At 40.6% G+C, this 25,286-nt stretch overlaps 2 protein-coding genes and 2 long non-coding RNA genes across 5 annotated transcripts; 1 reads left to right on the top strand and 3 right to left on the bottom strand.

The window, feature by feature from the left end:
- Positions 1-3,203: 3,203 nt before the first annotated feature.
- On the top strand, positions 3,204-10,091 carry LOC308384303 (uncharacterized protein). The gene is made up of 6 exons (XM_080862802.1): positions 3,204-3,430; positions 6,302-6,409; positions 6,643-6,809; positions 6,932-7,130; positions 7,230-7,320; positions 9,777-10,091. The coding sequence occupies exons 2-6, from the start codon at positions 6,407-6,409 to the stop codon at positions 9,977-9,979; spliced, it is 663 nt and encodes a 220-aa protein (XP_080718928.1). The 5' UTR covers positions 3,204-3,430; positions 6,302-6,406; the 3' UTR covers positions 9,980-10,091.
- Positions 8,908-9,764, bottom strand: LOC308384305. The gene is made up of 2 exons (XR_013969300.1): positions 9,180-9,764; positions 8,908-9,098 (listed from the first exon to the last, which is right to left on the bottom strand). It is a non-coding gene; the product is annotated as an uncharacterized lncRNA (long non-coding RNA).
- A 128-nt stretch (positions 10,092-10,219) lies between the features above and the next one.
- Positions 10,220-14,250, bottom strand: LOC308384302 (serine/threonine-protein kinase pim-1-like). Its single transcript, XM_080862801.1, has 8 exons — positions 13,672-14,250; positions 13,421-13,546; positions 13,203-13,297; positions 13,017-13,064; positions 12,714-12,932; positions 12,444-12,624; positions 12,187-12,357; positions 10,220-12,097 (listed from the first exon to the last, which is right to left on the bottom strand). Exons 1-8 carry the CDS (start codon positions 13,853-13,855, stop codon positions 12,006-12,008), a joined length of 1,116 nt encoding a protein of 371 aa, XP_080718927.1. The 5' UTR covers positions 13,856-14,250; the 3' UTR covers positions 10,220-12,005.
- Positions 14,251-14,909: 659 nt separating this feature from the next.
- Positions 14,910-20,821, bottom strand: LOC308384304. 2 transcript variants are annotated; one of them, XR_013969298.1, is made up of 4 exons: positions 20,537-20,821; positions 20,236-20,322; positions 16,287-16,360; positions 14,910-15,801 (listed from the first exon to the last, which is right to left on the bottom strand). It is a non-coding gene; the product is annotated as an uncharacterized lncRNA (long non-coding RNA). The 2 variants fall into 2 exon arrangements; XR_013969299.1 differs by having other exon boundaries at positions 20,236-20,821.
- Between the last annotated feature and the right edge of the window lie 4,465 nt (positions 20,822-25,286).

The raw sequence follows: 25,286 nt of genomic DNA on the forward strand, positions 1-25,286 counted from the left end.
ACATGCTGTGGAAGAGAGACAGAGGTTAATAACAGATATGATTCAATGCAGAGAGGTCTATTAACACATAGTGAGTGAGAACGGTGACTGGAAAGGAAAAACTCAATGCATCATGGGAATCCCCGGCAGCCTACGTCTATTGCAGCATAACTAAGGGAGGATTCAGGGTCACCTGGTCCAGCCCTAACTATATGCTTTAGCAAAAAGGAAAGTTTTAAGCCTAATCTTAAAAGTCATTAAGATAAGATGGGGCCTGATTATTTAAAACCTTGTATGTGATGAGCAGGATTTTGAATTGAATTCTGGATTTAACAGGAAGCCAATGAAGGGAAGCCAAAACAAGAGAAATATGCTCTCTCTTTCTAGTCCCTGTCAGGACTCTTGCTGCAGCATTTTGGATTAGCTGAAGGCTTTTCAGCGAGTTTTTTGGACATCCTGATAATAATGAATTGCAGTAGTCCAGCCTGGAAGTAATAAATGCATGAACTAGTTTTTCAGCGTCACTCTGAGACAGGATATTTCTAATTTTAGAGATGTTGCGCAAATGGAAGAACGCAGTCTTACATATTTGTTTAATATGTGTGTTGAAGGACATATCCTGGTCAAAAATGACTCCAAGGTTCCTCACAGCATTACTGGAGGCCAAGGTAATGCCATCCAGAGTAAGAGTCTGGTTAGATACCATAATTCTAAGATTTTCAGGGCCGAGTACAATAACCTCAGTTTTATCTGAATTAAGAAGCAGAAAGTTAGCGGCCATCCAGGTCTTTATGTCTTTAAGACATTCCTGCAGTTTAACTAATTGGTGTGTGTTATCTGGCTTCATAGATAGATAGAGCTGAGTGTCATCTGCATAGCAGTGAAAATTTATGCTATTTCTTCTAATGATGCTGCCTAGAGGAAGCATGTATAATGTAAACAGAATATGCCCCAGCACCGAACCCTGTGGAACACCATAATTGACCTTAGTGGGTGAAGAGGACTCTCCATTTACATGTACAAATTAGATTCTATTAGATAGATATGATACAAACCACTGCAGTGCAGTACCTGTAATACCTACAGCATGTTCTAATCGCTCTAATAGGATATTATGGTTGACAGTATCGAATGCTGCACTGAGGTCTAATGTAACTATATAGTGTAGAAACTACATGATATGCAGAGAGGCTAGATTAAATTGTTCATATCATGTTCAAGTGAAGTAAGTCAATAATATAGCAATGTTAAATCCCGCAACACTGCACAGGTTTCAGCCTCGCGCTCTTTGGATCGTGGTTTCGGGAAGGCATCTATCTCAGTCAAGTCGAGCAGCCACCTGTACTTTTTTTGGTAAAAAAACTGTAAATTGGGTGGTTGTTACATTAAAAAAGTCTAACTTGTAATTTGAACACAATAATTTCGTGTTTCTATGAACGTAATTAAATCATGAAGGATCTGTACGAAATTCAACAACTTAATTTGTTCTTGTTGAGATGACATGATACAATCTAGTAAGAGTGGTTAGTTGCTCAACTCGTGAAATTCACAAGATCACACGAGATTTCAAAATGCAGGAAAATCACTGGAGTTATAAGAGGCAGACAACCACACACACACCACATGCATGCTATTGCTATTTATTGTGGATTAACCTGTCAAGGACAAAAACAAAAAAATTCTGCATCAAATACAGGAAATCATAGCTTTCCTCTATTTCCTAGATTGTTGGCATGGTGGTTAGTGCTGTTGCTTCACGATAAGAAGATCCTGGGTTCAAATTCACATTCTGGCTAGTTTGAGGTGGTTTCTCTCTGGGTATTCTGGTTTCCTCCCACAGTTAAAAGCTGTGCAGTTATTAGAGTTAGGGTTAACTAATTAAATTACCTGTCAATGTAAGTGCAAATGGTAGGGATGGGTATCGTTTAGGTTTTATCCGATACCGGTGCCAAACCGGTACTTTTGAAACGGTGCTCGAACCGGTGCTCGAACCGGTGCTTAAAGAATGGAGAACACAAACTTTGTCCAAAAACCTCTCATGTTCAGCTGTTTTTTGTAAAAAGATAACAATGTTAGCCTTTTCTGCAGCTATAGGGCATATATGGTATCACTCTTGGCTGGAAGCAGTGCTTAAACAATGGAAAAAACACAAACGTTGTCCAAAAACCTCTCATGTTTAGCTGTTTTCCACATTTTCTTTGGTCATTTTAGCCTTTTTGGCCAGGGTGAAGGGAGTATCTGCCATCAAACAAGAAGACAGCCGCATGTAGCTATGATGATGTTTGCTAGTTCACCTTACGTGCATTAATGTAATAACGTGGTTAGCCTACTCAACGTAAATTACACACGAACAACATTAAGCTACTCACGCAGAGAAGAACGGCTGCTGCTGCCATCATCATCCTCATCATTTCTGCTACACTAGCAGGGCTACAGCTACACCCGCAGTAGATGTGCTCGGTGTGAGGTCTCGCAGCAAGCTATCACATACGGCGCATTTCTCGGCTTTAAAAAAACCCCACTATGCGTCGCCAGGTGTTTCATCGGATTTGAGGAGTTACCTCCTTTGCACAGTATCACCTTAAAGCACTTGTTGCAGGCTGCTGAGTTTGCATATTTTGCTGTGAAGTACAGCCAGACTTTTGACCGCTTCGCCTTGGGCATTTTTAATCTGTAGCTCTGTTCTAAAAGAACGTACGTACCTGGACCCGCCTACTATCCTCGGAAACGTAAAATGATAGGCTAGAATCTAAAGTGTATCACAGCTCAGGGGGAAAAAAGCACCGAAATAAAGCACCAAAATGTGCGCTGCTTTTCGGTCTGGTTACTACCGTTTATGCTAGAACCGGTGCCATCATGGCACCGGATACCGGTACCCATCCCTAGTTGTTTGCTTCTATGTGATAGACTGGTGAGCTGTCCAGGGTGTACCCTGCCTCGTAACCTATCACTTCCGGGTTATTTCCCAACCCCCCTGCAACCAGGATAAAGATAGGAGGATGGTAGTTGTTGTAGACCCATTCGATTTTTATGGTAACCAGGATCTAGACTTTGTTGAACGTTATGTAATATCAAGACAACATGTAGTATTTAAGTGACCAAGTAGTATTGGGGTAAAAGTTATTGAATAGTGTTGAAATAAAATGCCAAAATTGTGAAGGATTAAATTATTCCAAGAGCTCAACTTACTTCATTTCTCTCTCTCTTCATCTCTGGCAGGTAGCTCCATGCCCTCCTGGGTTTTAAATGCACCTTAGAACACACATGCATCAACACTACATATGAGCGGGCGGAGGGAGGTTTGGAGTCTTCTCTCACCCCGTTCTCTGCGACCTGCTGGAGTGGGGGGACAGGAAGGAGGAGTTGGCCGTCCGACTGGGGTCTGGAGTGTGGGGCCTCCCTGCTGCAGCGGAGTCGGAGCGGTCTGCTTCTCCCCACCGCAGGGAAAAGGGTAACATCACCTGGGTGCAGTTTCCCCCTCCAGGGGCCTAGATCCGGGGCTTAGAGTACGCTTGGGGAGTGTGATCATGTGTACAGTATCTCTCTATGTCTGTCTCCACATTGGTTGAGTGTTGAGTAATTGCATATGAGAGCATGAGGGTGGGAATGGATGTTTGTATCTGTGTGTGCCTGTATGTCTGTGTCTATATGTCAGGTTGGGTGTCAGGCGCCACCTCTCTGGGGACATCTCAGGCCTTCCAAGGTTTGGAGGCCTATCTCCCCCCACCACTTCCCCTGCTGGTGGCAGACGTCCTCAGACATCGGTGCGTTTGGTGGTTCTTTGTGTTCGGGGATGGGCGTCCAGGTACACACCGGCTCACTCCTTGGTGGCTGCTTATTGGGGCCTGGAGCCTGGGGCCAGTGGCGTGTCTAGAAAATTTTTGTTGGGGGGGCCAGGTAGGGGCACAGATTTGGAGAAGGGTGGCAGATGTAATTGGCAGATAATGTTAAAAACAATTCTACCAACCGTTAACCATAATTCAATAACCCTGTAAACCTAATAACCGTAACCTTATTAGAATGAGATTTTAACCACTACGGTGCAAAGTGTTTAGATACTGTGTTGATTAAGTACAAGAGATACAATCAGTCAGTGTTTATTCAGCATTCAAGGACATCAATATTTGCATAGTATTTTTACTGACATGTAGTGCACATGTGTTTTGGGCAAAAACATTTTTGAATATTAAAATACGAACATTTTTAACATACAATTGGCAAATTAGCCAATTCCAATGCAAAACCAATGCCTGTTAAAAAAAAAAAAAAAGAAGATAATCTTCTCACAAACTGGTGTTTGATTTTGAAACAGGAAAAAAGTGGAGAAACAACTGAAAAGACTAACATTTGAATAAAACCTGAAAGCAAGTAAATACTTTATATGCTGCCTTACTTTGGTAATATTGAGAACAACACTGGCTGATGATGAAATGCAGTCAGCTGGCATGGTGACACTGCCAGTATTAACCTGCAGGGCTGGACTGGGACAAAAAATTGGGCATTTTCACTACAGATTGGCCCACCAGGTATTAAAGCCATAAAGCCTTTGAATGAAAACAAATGCTGTTGTGACAGTGATGTACAGTCTTTTTGGTATATGTATGATTTCTATACATTTTACGTCAGATAAAAACTTTCTTCGCAAGATTCAGATAATTATTTAATAAAAGCTAGATATTTTAAATGAGAATAAAATAGAAAAGTATTTCTTTGTGCCCACCTTTCCCTGTTAATGCCCTACCTGGCCCCCTGGCAACACTTTGCTAGACCCGCCCCTGCACAGTTACCAGCTGTCAGCTACATAAAAAAAGGATCCTGGTGTTATTTATCTCTCAGAAACAGTTCATAACTTCAACTCATTCCTGTCACCTAAAAGGTAAACCTGTTTCTCCATCACCTGTTCAGCTCTGATGATTCAGTAAGGACATCTCCTGGTTTCATCTTCATGTTTCCCTCTCACCACATATCCAAACCGACATCATGACCAGCAGCTTTACAGCTTTACAGCTGTGGCTCCAGCAAACATTCTAACTAAATAAATTCTAACAACAGCTGATCAAGCTTAAACGTGCTGCTGCTGTTTAGCGCGACATCTGCTGGTTTCCTCTTTCTGGCGCAAAGTGGGTGATAAACAAACAAGAGAGACGATCAGCTGATCATTGATCAGTTTCATGATTGAAGTAGCAACAGGAGAGAGAGGAGAGATAATGAGAGGAGAAGAGGCAGCTGTGCAGCGTAAAGACAGAATAACTCCAGTTTTGTGTCTTTTTCCATCCTAGCTGAAGTCCGGGACAAACTGCGTCTCTTCTCAGCTCAATACCAAACGCGTAATATTTTCTCTGAATGAGGGACCATTCCATTTTTTAAGGAGCTGTTGGCAACTCTACTAACTAACCTTATGAATAAAATAAAGTTCACTATCAGTAACATCATAGCAACCGAACATCTGTATAAACTTGTCATGCTAGCTCACACAGTATGAGGTATTGTAACTGACTGTAAAAAGTCAGCACAACGAAAATAAACTCCACCTAAACTTGGTTTATATCTGACCCAGATAGACTGCAGGTCATAACTTCTTACCTGAAGTTCAGTTCACCTGACACTCGGACTGGTGGCCGCCTCGGGGCTCTCCTCCTGCCTCCCCTTCCCTCATCCACCTGCTGGCCTCTGAGGAAGCCCCGCCATAGCCACCACCAAACAACTGAGTTATTTTTACACATCGACCTGCATCTTATAACTCATAACTCTTATGTTAAGTGGGGGAACTTGCACAATCGGTGGCTAACTAAATACTTTTTTGCCCCACTGTACACTCACTGGCCAAATTTTTGTTAGATACACCTGTTGAGCTGCTCATTAGGTCAAATACCTAATCAGCCTATCACATAGCAGCAGCTCAGTGCATTTAGGCATGTATACATTAATAAGATGACCTGCTGAAGGTCAAAGGGGATTTAAATGACTTTGAACATGCATTGTTGTTTGTGTCGGACAGGCTTGTCTGAGTATTTCAGAAACTGTACAACCATCTAACCGGTTTATAGAAAATGGTCTGAAATGGAAGAAATCTCCTGTGAGCAGCACTTCTCTGGGAAAAAATCACTTGTTGGTGCCAAAGATCAAAAGCGGAATGAGCAGATTACTTACAGCTGTAAGGAAAGCAACATGAACTCAAATACCCACTTACTTCAACCAAGTTATCAAGAAGAGCACCGCTGAAAGCACAATACGTTGAACCTCGAAGCTGATGGCCTAGTGTCACCTGCTGGATAGAGGTGAAAACACAAAGCAAACAATGTCTCTTTCATCTGTTTCACAGCATGCACGGGAACTGGAAACTCGCCGAAGGGAGGCAGAGGAGAGAGAGCGGAGGAAGCAGAGGGAGGTGCAGCTGGAACTGGAAAGACAGCTGAAAGAGGCTGTGATGGTAAAAAAAAAAGTTTTCCACTTGACACCAATTATGTACAGTCTTTTCTCCTTGACTTTGATCTTTGAGAACTCCAGCAAAATGTTGACTGTCATTATAAAATTCACACCTAGTCTTTAATGATTTGGAAAAATGGTTATGACAGTCCAGGAAAAGGTAATTCAGGAATAGGTCAGTTTATACCACTCTGTTGGTGCATCTGTTTATGTAGCTGTGTGTGTGTGTGTGCATAGATAAAAGACAGCATGCAGGCTGAGATGCAGGTGAAGGAAAAGGAGGCTGAACAACAGAAGAAGAGGATCAGGGAGCTGGAGCTGACACAGCAGCAGCTGGAAGTTGCCCTTAATATGGAGATCCAGGCTCGGCTGGAGGAGGAGAGGGCCAGACTGGAGCTTGAGCGGTAACAATGGATTTCTAACTCTTATTATGGCCCTTTATTATTTTATTTGTGATGGAGATCTGAGATATCCATGAGAAGTATTAACATTTTCAGTTGCTTCTTCCCTTTTTCCCCTCCTTCAGGTTGCTGCAGGCTGAAGATGAAAAGAGGAAACATTTCCAGCTCCTCCAGGAGCAGCAACGTACAATGCAAAACCTCAGCCCCATACAGGAGCTGTCAGATGGCAGTCCCGATGAGGACACCCCCTCAGCCCTCAACTCTGCCTCTCAGGAGCTCCAGGATCTGCAGGCATCTCGCCAAAGAAGTCACCAGCGTCTGGAGGTGAACAAGTTTGTTTTGACTGGCTTTGTGAGCAGCATCTTATTTAGTGCTCTTCTAAAACAACACTGATGAAGATGCCTGCATGATTTTTGTTTCCAGGAGGTTCAGGAGAGGCTGAGGAATGCCAGTCAACAGGTACGGCACTGGAACATCCAGCTGAACCGACTGATGACCCCCATTACTCCTGCAGGTGCGGTATTCACTTTGCCTCTTTGCAGCACAGACTTCTGGAACAGAGTGTTAGTATAGTTAATAACAGTGTAGACCAGGGGTGTCAAACTCAAATACACAGTGGGCCAAAATTCAAAACTGGATCAAAGTCGCGGGCTAACTTTAATATTTATTGAAATATATTTATTCCTCCAGATATAAGAATGAATCTTTTCTTATGGACTCAAACACATTTTGCTGAAAAACTGAATATGGAGCAAGCAAAGCTTAATACTAAACAATATATATATTAGCTGTATAATACCAGTAGGCCAGCTCTAATAGTAATTTGGTATGGCTTCGCGGGCCAAATGTAATTAGGTTGCGGGCCAAATTTGGCCAGAGTTTGACACCTATGGTGTAGACCATATAATCTGTCAGATAATTGCATTAAAATGCTACAAAAGGCACCTACCCCCAAACATGTCAAGAGATTCATTCAGTGACTTGAATGAAAGAATCTGACTCACCTCAAGTTAATTAAAATTAAAAATAAATCTTATTATGATTTAAACACGGAAATCTTAAAACGAAAAATAACCGCATGCACAGTTGTTACAGGCTGCAAACATGTTTTATACTGCTTTGAAGTCTGGGACAGCATCATAAGAGGCATAACTGATCTCACCATAGTCCCATGAAGACTCAAGATGAGTGTTTTCACGACTGCCATCTTGGTGTTTTGAAATCAGGCATGATGAATGAAGGGAAGAACTGTCTGTTAAGGTTCTCAGTTGTTCAGGTCATCGTAGTCTAAGGAGCTTGGAAAGAAAAGCATCTGGACTTCTTTAAGTTTCTTGAAGAGCATTTCACCTCTCATTCAAGAAGCTTCTTCAGTTCTCTGAAGAAATTCTGAACTGAAGAAGCTTCTCAGATGAGAAGTGAAACATCTTCAAGAAACTTAAAGAAGTCCAGATGCTTTTCTTTCCAAGCTCCTTAGACTGTAGTTAAACTTCACACACTGGACTTGTCAGTCACACATCCTTCGCCAGTAGGCATTCCCAGAATGATCTTTCCCCTTCTGACGCTTAGAATGACCAAATATGTGCAAAATGGACAATTCCACATGCCACCATGTCAGTCTTTTATTAAATATGACATGAAACAAATGACTGAGCCATTAAATTTGTCACAAAGGTGTTCACCTAATTCCAGGCAAATGGAATAGACTTCTATGGGACCATAAGTCTTTTTGCACTTTGACATTTGTTTTACTTTTCAGATCTGTAACCTATAACTTTTATACTGTATGTGTTTTGATCATAGGAGTCTACGGGGACTTACTTACTTTTAGCACGTTTAGCAGTTGATGTTGGCTTCTTTTTTCAGTACTGGAGCTTCCTGCTCATTGAAGACTTTTCTAACAGGAAATGCTTAATCCAAAATGGCGTTTTAAGGGCTTGGATTAATGTCAATTTCAGCAAATATTCTTTCTTATGTTAAAAGAACATGGATCTCTGTCAGTGATAACTTCTGACTTTATAACTCAAATTTTAAGAGAGAGCTTCACTGCTAAGCTCTCATCTGTGTGGGTGTCACGGTTCGCTTGAGGACTCACACGCAGGACTCAGAGGCACAGTCTGTATTTATTACAGTTCCACCAGGTGTATATACAAACAGTGCAGGGGATAGTGCTATATACAAAGCGGTGACAGGGAAAAGGCTCTGGGGAAATCCAGGTAGGGAAAAGACACTTGCTCCTCTTCTGACTCTCTCTCCAAACACCGCTCGGGGGATGCAGAGTCGGGTCCAGGGGATCTATGTACAGAAGGAAACACACGTTAGAGGTTTTGCACAGGGAAGCAAAAGAGAACTTGCTCAGAGCCGGGCTGCACTGACGCGAGTCACACACAACGATCCAGTGATGAGTAGAAGCCACTCCCTGGCTTAAATGCTGGCTGCACTGATGAGGCCCAGGTGTTTCCTCCTCAGAGGGGCGTGGGCCGAGGGCGTGAACCCACCATGAGTTCCGCCCTGGCGAGAGAGAGAGAGAACACTACTAGTCAGCGGCCTGCTGATCCCCTGGCCGTGACAGTGGGGTTCAAATCCCTTATTCAGATTAAGATTTTATGTGACATTACATTGGCAAAAATTAAATTTACTTGAATAATGTGAGTATTGGAGTAAGTACTTGAGTAGTTTTTGAATAACTTTAATTTTTTAATGTGCATATTTTATGAATAATGATGTTTCAACACTTTAATCTACTGAATAAGTAAGAATTAGACTTAATAATCTTTTTACTTTAAAAAGGGAAATTGTGTACAATCTTTTATTCTCCAAAATGCACATAATAAAAATGTTTTGGGGAATGTATATGCTTTTTAAAAACCAATTGCTTCTTACTTGATGCATGCTATAACTTTCAGCAAAACTGAACTAAAATTTGTTAACAAGCTTACCAAATAAGAAATGTTTTGTGAATTTTCTTTGGAGAGCGACTGGAAAGCCGGCTGTTATCAAAGCCCACATGCCCTAAAAAGGAGGACGCGCTGGCCAGTAATGAGTTCATCACTAAGTTTAAGATAAGAGTTGATCAGAATAGAGGCGATGATGAAAGTCTGGAGCATCAGTTGGAGGCTGCCAACCTGTCTGATGAATCGTTCGAGGCCCAGACAGAAGTCAACGGACAAATATGATCACAGACATTTTAAAAACGCGAGTTGAGAGTTAAGGGGGAAAAATATTGTAATAAGTATATATTTGAATTGCACACTAAGATATAAAGTGATGGCAGCGAGCACAGTGTTGCAGGATTTAATTAAAAATACATCTGACTAAGACCAACTGAAATTTAGAGTTGTGTATAATAAAGTTTATTCATGAATAAAACAAATCTGTAATAATTTTCTTTCTCTTTTGTCCATCTGAATCTCGCTACAGCTTAAATAAAAGAAAAGAATGTGTTTTGAATATATTAAACTATTCTCTCTTTTTCTTTCTTTCTTTTTTTCTTGGTGGGTTTTCTTTTGCAATCAAACGCAACATTATACAATTATATAGTATAGTAAGAAATATCCTTTAACTTAATTTAGTATTTGTTTTTTCATTTTTGTTTTTATTGTTTCCCCTTCAGTTTTGTGCTTATAACATGTTCTAATCTGACATATTATGCAGTAAATTATTTTTGCAATAACTTAACAGGCCATTGTGGGAGCCAACATTCACTTATCAAAGACATATTTGTATATTCTGTGGGCTGCTTTATGGTTGTGTCATTTAGAAACATAAGCCACAACAGACTTCCACTGGAGAGTACTTAAAAATGTATTTTTATGTAAAGATCTTTTAATAACTACTATATTAAGAGAGAACCTATTGTTACATGGATTAATTGTACAAACTGTAGAGAAATAAGTTTAAGCGTGCAACTTTTTATTCATTTTTAACTGTATTAATGTTTTTATGTTAATACAGCCGCCTCATATCTGTTTCCTCAGTGTTTTTTAAACCATGTACTCCATCTATGAGTAAGAACATGAATAAATTCCTTTCCAAATTTGTAGTTCTTTTTTCCAACACACAGATGCAGGTATTCTTTTGCACCAAGGCGTTAAAGAAATGCTAAGAAAAAATGAAAATACTACGTTGCAACCTGTGTGTGTGTGTGTGTGTTTATATATCTGTATCTATATAGATATAGATATATATGTGTATTCGTACCCTTTTTTCATCATCTAGTTTCCTGTGCCAGATCTTCTACTGATCCACTGAGGCAGACATGTAAAAAACATGAACTAAAGCATATTTCTGTATATAAACAGGACTTTAAATCTTTATCAACAGCTACTTTAGAGGAAATTCTTCAATAAACTGCAACCAAAGGCTCAACTCAGAGGACAAAACCCAACCTGTTATAAATAGTGTGACACCAAACTTTCTCTTGTGTAAAGTTACAAATAGGAGTAATTATCCACAGAAGCTTTTATACATAATGAAGTTATAATTCGTCCTGTAGAAATTGTACATTTAAGCTATATAGTTCCCTCTGTGATAACTCTGCTATGAATGCCTCTTATTAACTTTTATGCTTTTACAACCCACTATGAGCAAACACTCAGCAACAGTGGGAAGGAAAAACTCCCTTCTTGAAGGAAAAAACCTCTGGTAGAACCTGGAAATCTGTCTAAACTAGTTGGGGGTTAGAGCAACAGATGCAAGTCTTCAGATCATTTGCAGTGTGACTGTCTTTGTGCACACTTTAACCTGATTCAGTTTTCTTATTTGTCAAAATGCACCATGGGTAAAAAAAACAAAACAAAACAAAATAGTAATGAAGGAGAATCCTCAGCAAAGATGAATTAAACAAGTTTTATTTTGATCCAATTTTACTTTAAGTAAAACACATCTTTATTTGATGACTTTAATGTCATCAAATAAAGACAGTTTTGATGGAGCTCCTGACCCAGCCCAAGCTCTCTATGAAGACGAGGAAAAACTCCCCAGGGGGCCAGATCGATGGGAAGAAACCTCGGGAAAGCCCATTCAAAGAGAGATCCCCTTTCCTGGGATGGCTGGGGGGGTTACAGGAAGTCCGAAAAAGCTAATTTTTTTATTTATTTATTTTTTAAGATTGACCCATTCCTGTCCAACAGAAAAAAGAAAGGAGGTTACCACAATGTATCACACTTATATGATAAGGTGTGAATTGTGTGTTTGTGTGTGTTATCTTAGCCAGGGGTGAAGCTGGAGCTCCTCCAGTGTTGGGCGCTTCTCCGGGGCTATAGTTAAACATGCCTCCAAGAAATTCTGGCATTCTTGAAAGAAAGAAAAGATCCAAAAGATGAAGATGATAGTTCTAGTGATCCAAGACATCAGTGAATCTGGAAGTGTGAAGTTTTCTTACCTGTGGACAGACGCTTTTTGATGCTCAGTTTCTTTGCGAGGAACCTCTCGGTACTAAAGTGCCGTGCATGAAGCGCTTCATACAACACCACTCCCATTTGCCACACCGTGGTGGGTCCACACCTGTAGCAGCTCCTCCTGTACCACTCGGGAGGGGTGTGAAGAGGAGTGCCTAACAAACAGACACAATTACAATTTCTTCTAAAACAAAAGACACAAATTGTTACATCTGTGAAAAGCAGGAGCAGAATATGTTACCATAGAAGACGCGATACAGAGATCGCTGTTTAACAAAGCAGCTCAGTCCAAAGTCAATGATGCGAACTCGAGGCACATCGGAGCCGGTCTCAATCAGAATGTTTTCTCCCTTGATGTCCCGATGAAAGATGTGTTTATCCTCAAGTTCCTTTACAGCATCAACTAGTTGCTTCAGAATGACCTGGAAAAGATGAAAAACACAATAATGAGTTAATGCTTTTCTGCCTTGATTGAATGCTGTACAGTCTAAGGCTCTCCCAGTCAACCTACCTTGGCCTTGTCCTCTGGTAAAGTTCTTCCATTTTCTGCTTTGTATTTTTGCAGGTCCACAGCGGGGACAGGTCTCTCCAGCACCAGGATCAGCTCTTTGCCAAGGTCGAACCACTCCAGCAAGGACACAGGTGCTGATATTCCCACTGACCCTTCTGCTTCACCTGCAAGTTTAACCATAATGGCCACTTCCACCGAGAGCATCTTCCCGCTTTCATCCTGAAATATTACAACAAAGTGGATGATGAGGAACGCCGCATTCAATCCAGTAATGTAAAACTAATTCAAGTGTTGGACGCTTACCGCCACTTTGCAGTAGACTTTATTTTTGGGAATGTGTTTGATGGCAACCTAGAAGACACAGAGCATTGGTGAGCATTTCCTCAGTATGACATAATGAAAGGTGGAAACACAGCAGACGTCTCAGTTTACGATATTATCCATTATCTGCGTTACTGCCTGTCTTACTACCATCATCTGAACACTTACTGGAAAACGATCTTCTATCCGGTAGCCAGAAAACACTGCTCCGCAGCCTCCTTCTCCGAGCTGGTGCTCCTCCACATATCTGGCTTGGAATTCACCTGAACAGACAAAACAGCAAATCTTGTTTTATTACAGCTGTGACACAAATTACTCTCCTCTGTAGCCTAAATGTTCCTTTTGCCCTTCCCCTGAATATAAAACCCAAGCTGCTTGCTACTTACGTTTTTGGTCTGCCACTGATTTTTTGTCCTGGTCCACATTCCTTTTTTTTTTCTTGGGTGACTCTCTGTCGTCTCCCGTGGCCTTTCTTTTGCCATTTTTTGCGCACACCTGTTTGTTGTTCAAGTCTGGAGATGTGGAAAACACCAAAAGCACATCAGCTCACTGGATGATAGACACAAACACTAAACACCAATATCTTAAACCTAGCAACCACACTTAATCTACCCCCTTATTCAACTAATTAGCCTACCTTTACCAGAGTCCAACGAGGAGGATGCTTGCTCCTTGTCACCGCTCATATGGTCAAGAAGTTTAGCCCTCTTTGCTTTCTTTGTTGTGTCCTCTTCATCTTGCACAACCTTGCGCTTCACTCCTTTGACCACATCTGAGCTGGTGGAAGGACCAGCCTGCTCAGCGACCCTCCTCCTTTTCATTGGGGTCTTCTTTTCAGGACTGGCCTTTCTTTTAGCAGTCCTGCTCTTACGATCTATAAACGACAACAACACAGTGGTGAAAAAGAGTCCCCGACATCAAGACTGGAAGCAGTTTGATGGCAAAGAATTTGAAATTGCTTTTGCTTAAATGATCACAAGTTTAATCTTGGGATGAAAAAAAAAAACTGATCAGTGCGAGTTGATACTAGGTTTACTAAGTCTTAGATCTTGATGGCACTTGTTGGTCTGTTTTTACTGTTGAGTCCAAGAATAAACTTATTACATTATTTTACCAAAAGACCGGTAACCTTTCTTTGATTAGACATCTTGTATTAAAGCTATTTTCAATTAAACATATGATTCAATTGCTCCAAAAATGATTCACACAGTGTCAACATTTCTAGGATTTGGATTTTACCAGGATTTGATTTTATTATTTTACTTACCTTGATCTCCCGAATCTTTCTTATCAGCTGGAGTGGCAATTTTTCTTGTTTCCTTTTTAATTGTAATTTCGGAGACCCTTTAAAATCGAAAATGTAAACCGTAATGAGCTAAGATTGAGTTAATATTCCTTCAAATGTGCACCCTTCAAATGCTTGACTTTTCTAACTGAATTCTGTAAGTGAGCTTTATAAGTAAACTCTGGAAACTACGGCAACACAACATAGAATCTTGCCTTTCAGTGACTTCACTGACTGCCAGTAGTTCAAAGTAGTTTACAGAAAAACACTGGCAGACAAAGCCATAATATTTCATATAATTCAATCATTTCATATCAATTAAACAGTTTCTTTCATTATCTTTCATCATTTGTATAAAGACCTCATCTATGGATGACAGTATGAAGATTTGTGGTTGACCACACACATTATAATAAACACAGTGTCAGCTACATTGTCATCTGATTTAAAGTATTTATTATGTACATTTAACTGTCATGGTAGTGAGTCTGTGACCCAGTGTTTTGTGTTTGTTCATTTATATTCATTGATTATTCTTATGTATGTTTTTGGTTCTCTTTATTGTTTTCTTCTTGTGTTACATTCTTAGGCTTTAGGTTTCTGTTACTTTGCCTTGCCCCTGTGTCCCACGTGTCATGTCTAGTCACTCTTGTTTCCATGTTCCCCAATTTCTCCCCAGTCAGTCATGTCTCTGTGTCAACTCTGTGTCTTTGTAAAAGTCTCTTGTTTGCTGTTTTACTTTGATAGTCATGTGTGCTGTGTTAGTGTTTTCATGTCTGTGAAGGTTCTCAGTCATCTAGGTCATCGTAGTCTAAGGAGTTTGGAAAGAAAGCGTCTGGACTTGAAGTTGCTTGAAGATGTTTCACCTTCTCGGATGAAAAGAACTTAAACTTTGCTTGAACGTCTTCAAGCAACTTAAAGAAGTCCAGACGTTTTCTTTCTAAGCTCCTTAGACTATGTTAGTGTTTTCAGTTTTCCTTCCCCATGGTCTTGTTGTTTGTGATTTCTCGCAGCTGTGCTCTCATCCTGTGTCTTATTCCCTCATTTATCCCTCTGTGTATTTAAGCCCATTGTTTTCCTCTGTTTGCTGTTGGGTTATCTGTGTATCATCCATGACAATTAAATGAAATAGCAAATGCAACTACAATTTCAATGAGATTCATTCCTGGCATTCTACTGCGGTGGCTGAAAGTAGACACCAAGCATTATCACTGTAACTGATGTAAATATTGGACTTGGAGGGGATTCGTCTGATAGACTGATGCAAACATTACTGTGAGGAAATTTTTGAATCTCCCAATTTTCTTTTTTTCTGAAAGAAAGAAATTTGGTTACTGTATCACATTTGTATGGCAAGATGTGAATTCAGTATGCGTGTGTGTTTGTGTCAGAGAGGAGTTTATCTGAGCCAGGGGTAAAGCAGGAGGTCCTCCAGCATTGGGCACTTCTCCAGGACTTTGTTAAAACTTGTTTTCAAGACGTCTGAAATGAAAGAAGGACAAGAGATATCGAGATGATAATTCCAGTGATCCAAGCGATCACATTGATTTTCTGCAAAATTTTCTTTTTGAGAGTCATTCGGCTGGGCAGGGGGTATAACACATCTGCAATGCAACAACATCTGCTCTCTGGGCCTGTGTGAGAGTGTTATCTCAATGGCGGGAATGAGGATGTTGGAATTTGGCATCTCAGGCACCAACTCATCTCTTTCCTTAACCGGGCTCACCAGAGATTGGTTTCAGCCTCTCTCCATGCTTTAAGGAGGTTGAGTTGATAAATCTGACTGGCCCCTCCCCTGTCTGACCCTATCTCTTCATAGTCAACACCAATGTTCTCACCGTGTGACCATGAACGGTCCTTACCACTTGGCAAGTAATTTCGAGCTAGAAGAAGGGAGTAAGACAAGCACTTTATGTCCCTGTTAAAATACAACTACATTTTATCAAATATCACTAAGCAGTCCTTACCTTTAAATACAGCCTGGTTTCTTTCTCTTTCTTTCTATATCTCTGAGTGAAGTTAGCTCTCATTCTTTCTCTTCCTGTGAAATACAGCAAGTAGAGCTTTAGATAGCAACACACTGTGACACAGTTAGTGTTTGTTGAGGTGATAGAAATGCTGCATTTGAAATTACCTGACACAACATTTTACTCCCTTTTATGTTCACTCCTTTTTTTCTGAAGTACCGCAAATTATGGGCACGTGGGGTTGTTCTGGTGTTGTGCTAAAAATAAATAAATCAAAACTACAGTACATGGTTTGTTCTTTCATCTCTTTTTATGCGACATCCTCTACTGATTAAAACGCGACTGCCTTTCACTGTTTAGGCTCAAATCTCATTGTTTGAAGGCCTGCAGTGACGTGAAATATTAACTTCCCCCAAATGCGTTAAACCCAAAGTAACGAGTTTGTTTTGAAAATATACGGAGTGGAAACTACAGATATTTGTAGTTTTGCACGTCTTTCTTCCTCCACCAGAGGCCATAGGCGCTGTCGATCTTGTATGTCCTCCTGCAGCAACATCTCTGTGAAGCTGATGCCTTCTTGCTTGCAGGTTGAAGAATCTTTGGTGCGCCTCCACAATTCTTCTTTAATTCGCCTCTGTGTGAATAGAATAATGATGTTTCTGTTTCTGCCATCAACTTGTTTCCCTAAGCGGTGGACAATATCAACAGCCTCTTCTAAGTTCAAGTCAGGGGCAATCTTCTGAAGCGTTTGCAAAACCTTCACTCTAATGTTTTCGTCTTTGTCTTCCTTCACCCCTTTCAGTTTTAGGCACCACCTCATTCGGTAGCGCTCTTGTTCTCTCACTCTTCTTTTCAAGTCTTCGTTTTCTTTAAGCAGCAGTTCATTCGCATTTGCCAGTTTAACAACTTTCAGTTTGCAATCAGCTATCTCTGCAGCGTTAAACTCTACAGCCTTAGCCAAGCTGGCAACCATAGCTGCACTTTGTCTGTTTTGTTCCTTGATATCCTCCAGTTGTGCTTCAAATTTTTTGTCAAGTCCCATAATGGCTTCAAAAATAGTTTTATTGGAGATATCATCTTCCTTCGCTGAAGATTTTGTTCTTTTCTCCTCTGGCGGTTGTTTTCGTCTCCCTGTGAGGTGTCATGCCGAGCAGATATCAGAATTGAGTTCAAGCAAAGTTGACTCTTTTGGTGATTACAGTTTGTCCGGGCGGGCTGTGCGTCTTATTTCATCTGCAGACACGTCGTTGGATGAGGAACAGCTCATGTTGGCATCAGTGGCAGTCAGGATGGCGGCATCTTCCAGAGGGAAGGTCAGGTCGCTGGTCTCTCTGAGCAGGACGCTGTCCACCAACAAGCCTGGTTCCACGGCTGGAGATTACCCTCCTCCGGCTGAAGCCCCCGCTTTTCCCCCGAACAGCGAGCCAGCAGCGGCGCCTCAGCGGAGACCCAAAAGCAGCGGCTGCTCCGTGCTCCTCTTCCCCAGTCAGGGCAGCCAGTTTGTGGGCATGGGCAGAGGACTTTTGAAATACCCCAACATTAAAGAAATGTTCACCATAGCCCAGAAGATCCTGGGTTACGACCTGCTGTCTCTGTGTCTGGAGGGCCCCGAGGACGAGCTGCAGAAAACCCCAAAGTAAGTGCCAGATAAATGTCTGGAAAAGGACAATAACTGCAGGTCCTGCCTTCTTAAATGTGGCCATTTTATCTTTTTTTTTTTTTAAAAAAATACTGCTACAGTAATATTAATTTATATTTAAAATGTGCGCACATTATGTATGAAGGTGTGGATGAATGATGCTTGTTGTAAGAAAGCATTTTGAGTGCCCAGTAGAAGAGCATCTTTCAAATGCAAAGTTTCTCATTTCAACTTTAATTACTGCACATGATTAAGGTGATAAGAGTAAATAAGGCTTCCAACAGTGGTTATTTCTTATTATCATATCTTATTTTTATTGGTTTTCTCAGTAGATTGTTGTTTCACTCCCACCAAAAACATCACCGTAAATAATCTTCTGATTCTGAATGACCATTTAAAAAAATAAACAAATTGTTCTGAGTTAATTTCAGTTACGGATGTATCAGTGATGTAAATGATATATCGGTCATAATCGGGAGGCTGTTACATTTTTATTTTTTTTTACTTGTTTTGACTTGTCTTTTCTGGGGCGATGAACTTTGCAGAAGGTAGAAAGATTTCTTTTTTGGGGTCTTTTTGTGCATTTGTACAGTGGCGTGTCTAGAAAATTTTTGTTGGGGGGGCCAGGTAGGGGCACAGATTTGGAGAAGGGTGGCAGATGTAATTGGCAGATAATGTTAAAAACAATTCTACCAACCGTTCACCATAATTCAATAACCCTGTAAACCTAATAACCGTAACCTTATTAGAATGAGATTTTAACCACTACAGTGCAAAGTGTTTAGATACTGTGTTGATTAAGTACAAGAGATACAATCAGTCAGTGTTTATTCAGCATTCAAGGACATCAATATTTGCATAGTATTTTTACTGACATGTAGTGCACATATGTTTTGGGCAAAAACATTTTTGAATATTAAAATACGAACATTTTTAACATACAATTGGCAAATTAGCCAATTCCAATGCAAAACCAATGCCTGTTAAAAAAAAAAAAAGAAGATAATCTTCTCACAAACTGGTGTTTGATTTTGAAACAGGAAAAAAGTGGAGAAACAACTGAAAAGACTAACATTTGAATAAAACCTGAAAGCAAGTAAATACTTTATATGCTGCCTTACTTTGGTAATATTGAGAACAACACTGGCTGATGATGAAATGCAGTCAGCTGGCATGGTGACACTGCCAGTATTAACCTGCAGGGCTGGACTGGGACAAAAAATTGGGCATTTTCACTACAGATTGGCCCACCAGGTATTAAAGCCATAAAGCCTTTGAATGAAAACAAATGCTGTTGTGACAGTGATGTACAGTCTTTTTGGTATATGTATGATTTCTATACATTTTACGTCAGATAAAAACTTTCTTCGCAAGATTCAGATAATTATTTAATAAAAGCTAGATATTTTAAATGAGAATAAAAAAGAAAAGTATTTCTTTATGCCCTCCTCTCCCTGTTAATGCCCTACCTGGCCCCCTGGCAACACTTTGCTAGACCCGCCCCTGCACAGTTACCAGCTGTCAGCTACATAAAAAAAGGATCCTGGTGTTATTTATCTCTCAGAAACAGTTCATAACTTCAACTCATTCATGTCACCTAAAAGGTAAACCTGTTTCTCCATCACCTGTTCAGCTCTGATGATTCAGTAAGGACATCTCCTGGTTTCATCTTCATGTTTCCCTCTCACCACATATCCAAACCGACATCATGACCAGCAGCTTTACAGCTTTACAGCTGTGGCTCCAGCAAACATTCTAACTAAATAAATTCTAACAACAGCTGATCAAGCTTAAACGTGCTGCTGCTGTTTAGCGCGACATCTGCTGGTTTCCTCTTTCTGGCGCAAAGTGGGTGATAAACAAACAAGAGAGACGATCAGCTGATCATTGATCAGTTTCATGATTGAAGTAGCAACAGGAGAGAGAGGAGAGAGAATGAGAGGAGAAGAGGCAGCTGTGCAGCGTAAAGACAGAATAACTCCAGTTTTGTGTCTTTTTCCATCCTAGCTGAAGTCCGGGACAAACTGCGTCTCTTCTCAGCTCAATACCAAACCCATAATATTTTCTCTGAATGAGGGACCATTCCATTTTTAAGGAGCTGTTGGCAACTCTACTAACTAACCTTATGAATAAAATAAAGTTCACTATCAGTAACATCATAGCAACCGAACAGCTGTATAAACTCGTCATGCTAGCTCACGCAGTATGAGGTATTGTAACTGACTGTAAAAAGTCAGCACAACGAAAATAAACTCCACCTAAACTTGGTTTATATCTGACCCAGATAGACTGCAGGTCATAACTTCTTACCTGAAGTTCAGTTCACCTGACACTCGGACTGGTGGCCGCCTCGGGTCTCTCCTTCTGCCTCCCCTTCCCTCATCCACCTGCTGGCCTCTGTGGAAGCCCCGCCATAGCCACCACCAAACCACTGAGTTATTTTTACACATCGACCTGCATCTTATAACTCATAACTCTTATGTTAGCTGCCCTCAGTAGCATACTGTCTGAAATATTCGATGGTTGCAAAAATTCTTTAAGTGTTATTTTTTTCCTTGGTATTCTAATTTCACCGAAGTTTACTAAACTCAACAAACTTAATATTACTTACCGGGACATTTATTCTGTCCTCATTTTCTTTCACCGAAAAATTGTTTCCTGCAGTGTTGTCCTTCGTGCTTGGCTCTCCAACCTTTGCTAACGTGATGCGCATAGCGCAGAAGCCGATGCTGCATTCACTTACACTCGGATATCTGAGCTTCACCGTGAAAACATAATCGTACATTTGATATTTGATTGAATTTTATTGTTTTACCTTTGGGGTGGCACCTGGGGTGGCCAGTCTGGTTGGGGGGGTGGCCTGTGCCCCCCCAGGCCACCCCGCTGGACACGCCATTGGCTGGGGCTCGCTCGGGCCACTTTGGGGGTGGGGTGCCCTCGGCCTCTCGGCCTGGGGCTCGGTCACTCTGGCATAGCTGGCTGCTGCGGAGCTCACGGGCACGTCACTGCAACCCCCCCTGGCTTCTGCTCCGCGGCTGCTGAGTGAGCCCTCATCTGGGACTCTCCTCAGCTCTTTCTGGGACAGTGGCGCGGCTGCCCCTCTGTTGGTCTTCCTTGGTCTCTTGTGTTCTGGGGGCCTCTGGATGTCTGGAGTTTTGATCTCCTCCGTACCAGCTTCATGCACTGGAGGACGGGGCTGTGGCTCCCCCACACCCTCTAGCAGATCATTACATGAAGGAACCTTTTAAAAACAAGCACGCTCATGCTCACAGGTGTACACACGGGTGCTCACACACACAAACTACACCCTTTTTGGCTCCTACCTCAAAGCACACTGTGTGCTGTCGATATATAATATATAATATATAATATATATAATATATTATATATAAGATAATATTTAGTATTTACTGTTATATTCCCATATATCATCGTGATGTTGTTTATTGTATTGCTCTCATTTTCTTCTGCTTGTTTTCTTTTTTCTTTCTCAACAGGTGATCCAGGTGATTGATATATGTATTTTTTTGTCTGCTTATTTAGTTGGTTTTTGTTTTTTTGCCCTTTATCCCCGTCCCTCTTCTCCGCTGTTTTTCCCCCTCTTCCTTTCTCCCTTTTCTTTTCCTCATTCAAGTCCCGTATCTAGCAAGTGAAAAATAAATAAATAAATAAAATAAACAATAAAAGGTGAATCAAATAGACCATTACAGCAAGGCTGGGATGGTCAATTTGGTAAAGTAAATCCGTTGGGCATCTTTCTTTGCCTTTAGACAATAATTCTGATGGCAAAAGAACCAAACGGGACAGGCAAACAAAACCAAAAAAAAACAAACAACTTACTTCATCTAAATATGTTTCAATCGCGTTTTATGAACACAAAATGCACAGGTTTATTGAATATGAAAAAGTTGTGTTGATTTAACTCAGTTGTTTAAGTTTCTGCCAAAGCAAAACATTTATGAGCAACCAATGTCCACTATTGAATCAAGTAAATCCAACATGTCCTTTTTTTCAGTGTATATGTATATCCTGAAATGTTAGTTTACATCCTTACACCCTGGATAGTCTGCACACCATCTAGCAATAGATGCATGGAAAAGTCTTAATGTCCCTGCACTGAAAGATTATGAGTAACTGGCTGAGAATATGAAAGCATATTTTCAAAATGACAGAGCTGCTAAATAAGTGCCAAAGCCCCATTAAAGAATGCATGAAAAAACATTGGAATAGGGACAACATTCCTTCCCCAAAAGTCCCTCGACTGGCCTACTCAGTTTGCAGAGGTTTAAGGCCCATTGCTAAAAGAAGAGGGGATGCTACACACTGATAAACATGGGCCTGTCCCAACTTTGTTTGAGTGGTGTTTCTGCTATCAAATTCAAAATGAGCTAACATTTGTTTTAAAGTGGAACATTTTCTCAGCGAAAACATTTGACATATTTTTTACAGTCTGTTGTGAATAGAATAAAGTGTCCCACCTTTTTCATAATTGGGATTTTAAGTTGGAATACAAAAACAGCATGAATGCTACAAAGTAAATATGTTGAATTTTATTAAAAACAACATGTAGCTTCTTAAGGACACAATTAGCTGAAGAAAACCTCTTACCCTAAGTTGTGTTAACACCTCTAAGGGACATTTTATACCTGCCAGCACTTGGTGGAAAGTCCCAGATTTTTAAGACCTGGGACTCTCCACCAATTGCTCTTAGAACTGAAGAAACTTCTCAGATGGGAGAAATGTAAAGAGGTCCAGATGCTTTTCTTTTCAAGCTCCTTAGTCAAATACCTTATAGTTACACTAATACCACTCAAGTCCTGTTTTAAGGCTATCCTGCTCTATGGATTTATAGAGTGAGAACATGAAGAGGAAACATGAAGATGTGGGAGTATGTTGGTTGCGATATCAGCATCTGCCCTGCTTGCCAGATTTGCCTCCTTGGTACTTTGTCCATTTGACAGACACTAAAATCAAGTTGTAAACAATCATCCTTTTTAATGGAGGACATTCAGTTGCACAAGTGTAAAGGCGCTGAGTGAAATCAGTCCGGAGGTGCATGAGAAGATGACCCCGAACAAGTCATCAATCAAATTGCATTTTGTTTTAGGCCCATACTCTTAACCCATATCTTGCACAAAAAATATTTGATAGAATTTTTTCTGTAATTTACTTGTTATCAGGATCAAATAAAAATACATCATTTAGAAAAATGAGCATGATTTATTCAAGCTATTGGATGATTAGAATTCAGTGTGAAATGGTGAACCAGCAACGGCAGGATTTATTGACAAGTCTAAATACTGGTGGTGGTAAAGACAAAGATGGAGGCTTGGACTGGATTCTGAGAGACCATTATGAGACAGAGATGGAAAGAAAGCAAGATGCAAAAAATTGTGTGTGAAAGTCAGAATAACAAGTGCGGAAATTTAAAGTGTACAAAACAGATGCTGTCTGGCTCATGGAAGGCGGGCAAGGAAATGATTGGACTAATGATTTCAGTACTGAGTTTGACGTTGGAGAATAATTGGAAGTGATGTAAAAAAATGGATCTTCCTTATTGAACTTACACAGCTTTGTTAAATACCTATTCTAATAATTTAAATCACATTACATGAATATTTATGATTACGACATAACAAATGACAAATGAAATGTTAGCAGAAGAATTATGCAGTGTGTGAATTTGCACTAAACTAAAAGATTTGCTTTTTTTACCATTACATTTTCATTTGCCTTGTTTGTGACTCTGTGACGTCAACAGCTCCCGCCTGTCATTTCCAGGGCATCAAATGTTGCTGATTTGCTAAAGCTGCTGTCATCTCACAGGTAAGCTCCACGACACAGATATGACACATCAATGCTGTGACAACCTAGATTTATGGGAATAATGAGAGGATTCTCACTCCCAACTCATCACAATGGGCCAAAACAAAAAACAAATAGAACTCAAGTCCAAAAATGGGACTCAATCGGAACTCTCCAGGGTGAAAGCTGTCAGTTTATTATTCCTTTCAACAAAACTGTCACTATTAATTTGACAGTGATATTATGATGTTTACAAATGCTGCACAGAGCTCGTCACCTGTCGGGTTTCAACTGTGCTTTGCTTTAAATAACGCTGTAGCTATCCTCAGTGATCCTGTCTAGTCGTATGCCTTAGCTCTCAGATCATCTCAACAAACCACCCTCCCACAGTGCAACCCTCGAGCTTCTCCTGTTTTTATCCTGCCATCAGCCCAACTCCACACCCTCTTGCCAGAGACCTGTTCCATTACTGTCACAGTCATTGCTCCAGCTTGGGTCATTCCCCAATGTGTCAAAGCTTGTGACACTGAGCCAGCCCTCACACGCAGTGTGTTGTGACAGCACCATGTCTCCACCGCCACTGCGGATGATGTCAGGATGCCCCCTGAAGGAGGTCACAATCTTTTTTTCTTTTGCTTTGTCTTTCTCCGTCCGTAAGATTGACTCCACGGGATGCTGGTCTGCAGAGAGAAAAGTTTGTCAAAATGTCAGCGAATCTAAGGGATACTTTTGAAAAGGATAATCAAGGATCTAGTTAGTCATGTCTATCACATTAAAATTTTACAGATTCTCAGTAAAACCCTTTAAATGAAAGAGCCACGGGACATGCAAATTTGAGCTTAGCACTAAAATTTCCCAGTGAACGGCTTTCAAGCAGCTGTCGACTAGACTCGACAAACCGGTTTTGTTTACTTCTGCTTAAAATCTAAGGTCTACTGCTTTATAAATCATTGAAAATTTCAAGTGGTAGCTCTGCTGCAGTTGTGAAGTGGCGCTATCTTTTATTGAAAAAAACCCCCAAACAAATCTGCTTTTAGAAATGCAATTTAATTATTATGTTAGGCAGGGTAGGTGGGTGTCGCTTATTGTCTTATTCACTACTTTGCGTAGGTCAACATTTGCAATTCCAGAGAGCGACCGATACTTTTCGTATTTGAGTCTGGCAGTGATTGTGGTGTTTGAGTGAACAGTGAGCTGCATTTAAAACTACACTAAGTTGTTTTGTTGTCTGCTAGAGCAGAAAATGTCGCTCTTTGGTGATTAAGCAGTGAGTAGTCTGTGATGTGTATTATCTGTTAATAATTGAAGGGCTATGAATGCTCACAGTGTAATTGTTGGTCTTGTTAATGCCAACGTTTGATGCTAATGCTTTTTCTATTATTTATATTTTAAGCAAAAATACACTTTTCATTTGAATGCATATTATCATGCAGCCTCGTATGGGTTCTGTCATATCCATGAAAAAAGTCCCAAGTTGTTTTACACCAGTGTCATCCTTTTCAATAAATGTCAGGTAAATTTACATGAGACAGTTGTGGGAAATGGTCTAAACATTT

Source organism: Rhamphochromis sp. 'chilingali' (genome assembly GCF_963969265.1).
Source record: "Rhamphochromis sp. 'chilingali' genome assembly, chromosome: 17".
Lineage (NCBI taxonomy): Eukaryota > Metazoa > Chordata > Actinopteri > Cichliformes > Cichlidae > Rhamphochromis > Rhamphochromis sp. 'chilingali'.